This window comes from Galeopterus variegatus, unplaced genomic scaffold (genome assembly GCF_000696425.1).
Source record: "Galeopterus variegatus unplaced genomic scaffold, G_variegatus-3.0.2 Scaffold10897, whole genome shotgun sequence".
Lineage (NCBI taxonomy): Eukaryota > Metazoa > Chordata > Mammalia > Dermoptera > Cynocephalidae > Galeopterus > Galeopterus variegatus.
The window spans coordinates 9,362-11,837 of NW_007737008.1; the positions used below are offsets into that span (position 1 = coordinate 9,362).

The 2,476-nt window shown below is 49.4% G+C and overlaps 1 protein-coding gene across 1 annotated transcript; it reads right to left on the reverse strand.

Moving 5' to 3' along the window:
* Positions 1 to 7: 7 nt before the first annotated feature.
* LOC103610306 (DNA-directed RNA polymerase III subunit RPC4-like) lies at positions 8 to 2,228 on the reverse strand (the record flags this gene model as incomplete). The annotated part of the gene is made up of 3 exons (XM_008594497.1): positions 2,064 to 2,228; positions 948 to 991; positions 8 to 159 (listed from the first exon to the last, which is right to left on the reverse strand). Coding segments are annotated over exons 1-3 (361 nt in total), but the record flags the coding sequence as incomplete, so codon positions are not given.
* Positions 2,229 to 2,476: the final 248 nt, after the last annotated feature.

A 2,476-nucleotide genomic window follows, 5' to 3' on the forward strand; every position in this document is an offset into this window, starting at 1 on the left:
CTTATACCTTTTTTCTTCATCATTTCAGCTGGGCCCTGCTCAAAGATGGAGTGGGACTGGATCACTTCTGGGCGGCCCCGGCCCCGCCCATGCCCCTCTCGCTGTCGGTCTCTATCCCTTTCACGTTTCTCCTTCTTGACAGTTACTTCTTCCTTGGGTCTGGAAAACAGAATGGATCAAAGGAAATCACTCAGCCTGAGGAAACTGGCCTTATTCTCCCACACCACTTTGCTCCAACTGAGCAGGGAGTTTATGAGCCAATAAGCTTCCTTGATAAGGCAGGATCCTCAGTCTGCTTTACTTTAACCTTCCTGTCCAAAAAATGTAAAAAAAAAAAAAAAATTTTGTTTTTGCATTAACTGAAAGCAAGAAGGATGCAATGCAGAGGGACTTAAGGGAAAGTGTGAGACATCTTTGTTTAAACTAGTGGCTCTCAACTCTGGCTGTAAAAGAGAATCACTCCATTCCACTACAAACAAATTAAATCACAATTTCTAGAGATAAGTCACAGGCATCAGTTTTGTTTTTTTTTTAAACTTGCACATTAAAATCACCTGGGAGCCAGGGTTGAAAGTCACTAGTGAAAAGAACTAAAGACACAAATTTATTTATTTATTTATTTTTGTCTTTTTTTCGTGTCCGGCAACGGATTGCAACCCTCAGTGTCGCGCCCGTACCGGACCGGGACCGGCAACGGGATCGCAACCCTCGGCGATGCGCCCGCACCTCGCTCAGCCAGTGAGCGGGAACCGGTCTGTATATGGGATCCGAACCCTCGGCGGGAGCGCCGCCACGCTTCCCAAGCGGCGCACTGTAGCAATGCGCCACCGGGCCGGCCTAAAGACACAAATTTAAATTTCTGACCCACACACCTAGTTACTCCCCAAAAGCCCCAAATTCAGAGCAAGTAAATAAGGGGCAAGTACTCAGAAGGCCTAGCTACTTACTCTTCCTTGATCTTCCGGCTGATGATATTTGGAGTGAAGGTTTTCTGAAAGTAAAATACAGGAGTCACTAATTTGGTAAGTTCCAACCCCAAAGGAGAAAGGAAAATAAAAACTCCCAAAGGCATCTTCTATAGACCAAGACCACTATGGCTGTCTTCTGCACAGTCCACACTGTTGTCAGAGTTTCATAGAGACAGACACGTGCCCAAAAAGGAAGAATGTCATGCCATGGTGGCAGTGGAGTTACACACAGAAGAATGGGGCACAAAAAACCATTTTAACATGTAGCAGCCTCAGCATCTACTCTCTAAAAGGAGAGCCTCTGGGACTTCTAACAGCAAAGGCACTCACCTAACCTCACTTCTTGTCTTCAAACTGCTATAGGAACTAGTCAGTATCACAAGGAAACAGCTCCAGCAGCAAGTCTTAAGTAGGGACAAGAGGTTCTCCAGCACTCACTAACAGATGATACAGTTAAACTGTCACCAGAATTTTCCAAGGCAAAGGTAAATCTTTTTAAACTGGCCGCTTATGCTTCCATCATCCTGGCCCCCCTTACGCCTTTCAAGGCCACTCTTCACATCTACAGTCATACATAATTGGAGATGACACACAGCTTCTAATGCCATGCCTAGGATTCATTATACCATAAGTCAGAAGCTTGCACACTGGGATCCGTGAAGAATTCCGAACCCTCTAAGACTGCAAGCATAATCTATGCCTACCTGTCTTTCTTAAAGGTGTCCAAAACACACAATAAAAGTAAATAAGCACTGTTCAAGTTGCTTTTTTTCTGGCTGGCCGGTACGGAATGGATCCTTGGTCTGACCGGCTGAGTTAATCCGCCAGCACTCAAGATGCTTTTGAACGCCTTTAATTAATTAGGATTCTCTGTCCTTCAACCACCTCTGACAACCATCTCAACATCTTGTATCCAGTACCTAGATTTAAAGATAGGAGAGGCTCACTAGAAATGTTAGGGTGTAAACAGGAGTCTGATGACCAAGATTCAAAACCAGGCCTGGCACACAATAGACCCTACACGAACATTCGTGGAATCCCAGAGGCCTGGAATTCAAAGTAGTTTGGTTTCTTTGGAAACGTGCCGTCGGGTACCTTCTTGACTCCCCCGAGGGTGAGGTCCCTGGAGCGGATGGAGGGAAGGCGGCCTGCCGTAAGGGGGGGCGCTGGCCGCCGCCCGATAAGCCCCCTGGCCCCGGAGAGGAGGGGCCGGGGTCCTGCCGGAGTGCTGGACTCGCCCGCAGCGTTTCCTTCCGACATGTTGCCTGTGAAAGAATGGGCAACGAAGTCACTCGAGGGGACGGGCACGCGGACCCTGGGAGGAACCCCACCCACGTGGCCTCCCGCCCCATCAGTGCGTCTCTCCCGTTGCGTCTCAGGTCCTCCCCCTCCCACGTGGCGAGACTCCCCGGACCACCTCAGCGAGAGCCTTAGGCTCGCGACCTGCCCCGTCCCCAAGCACCCCGGCCAGGCACGCGGCAGGGACGCACCCTGGCTACGGCTCCACA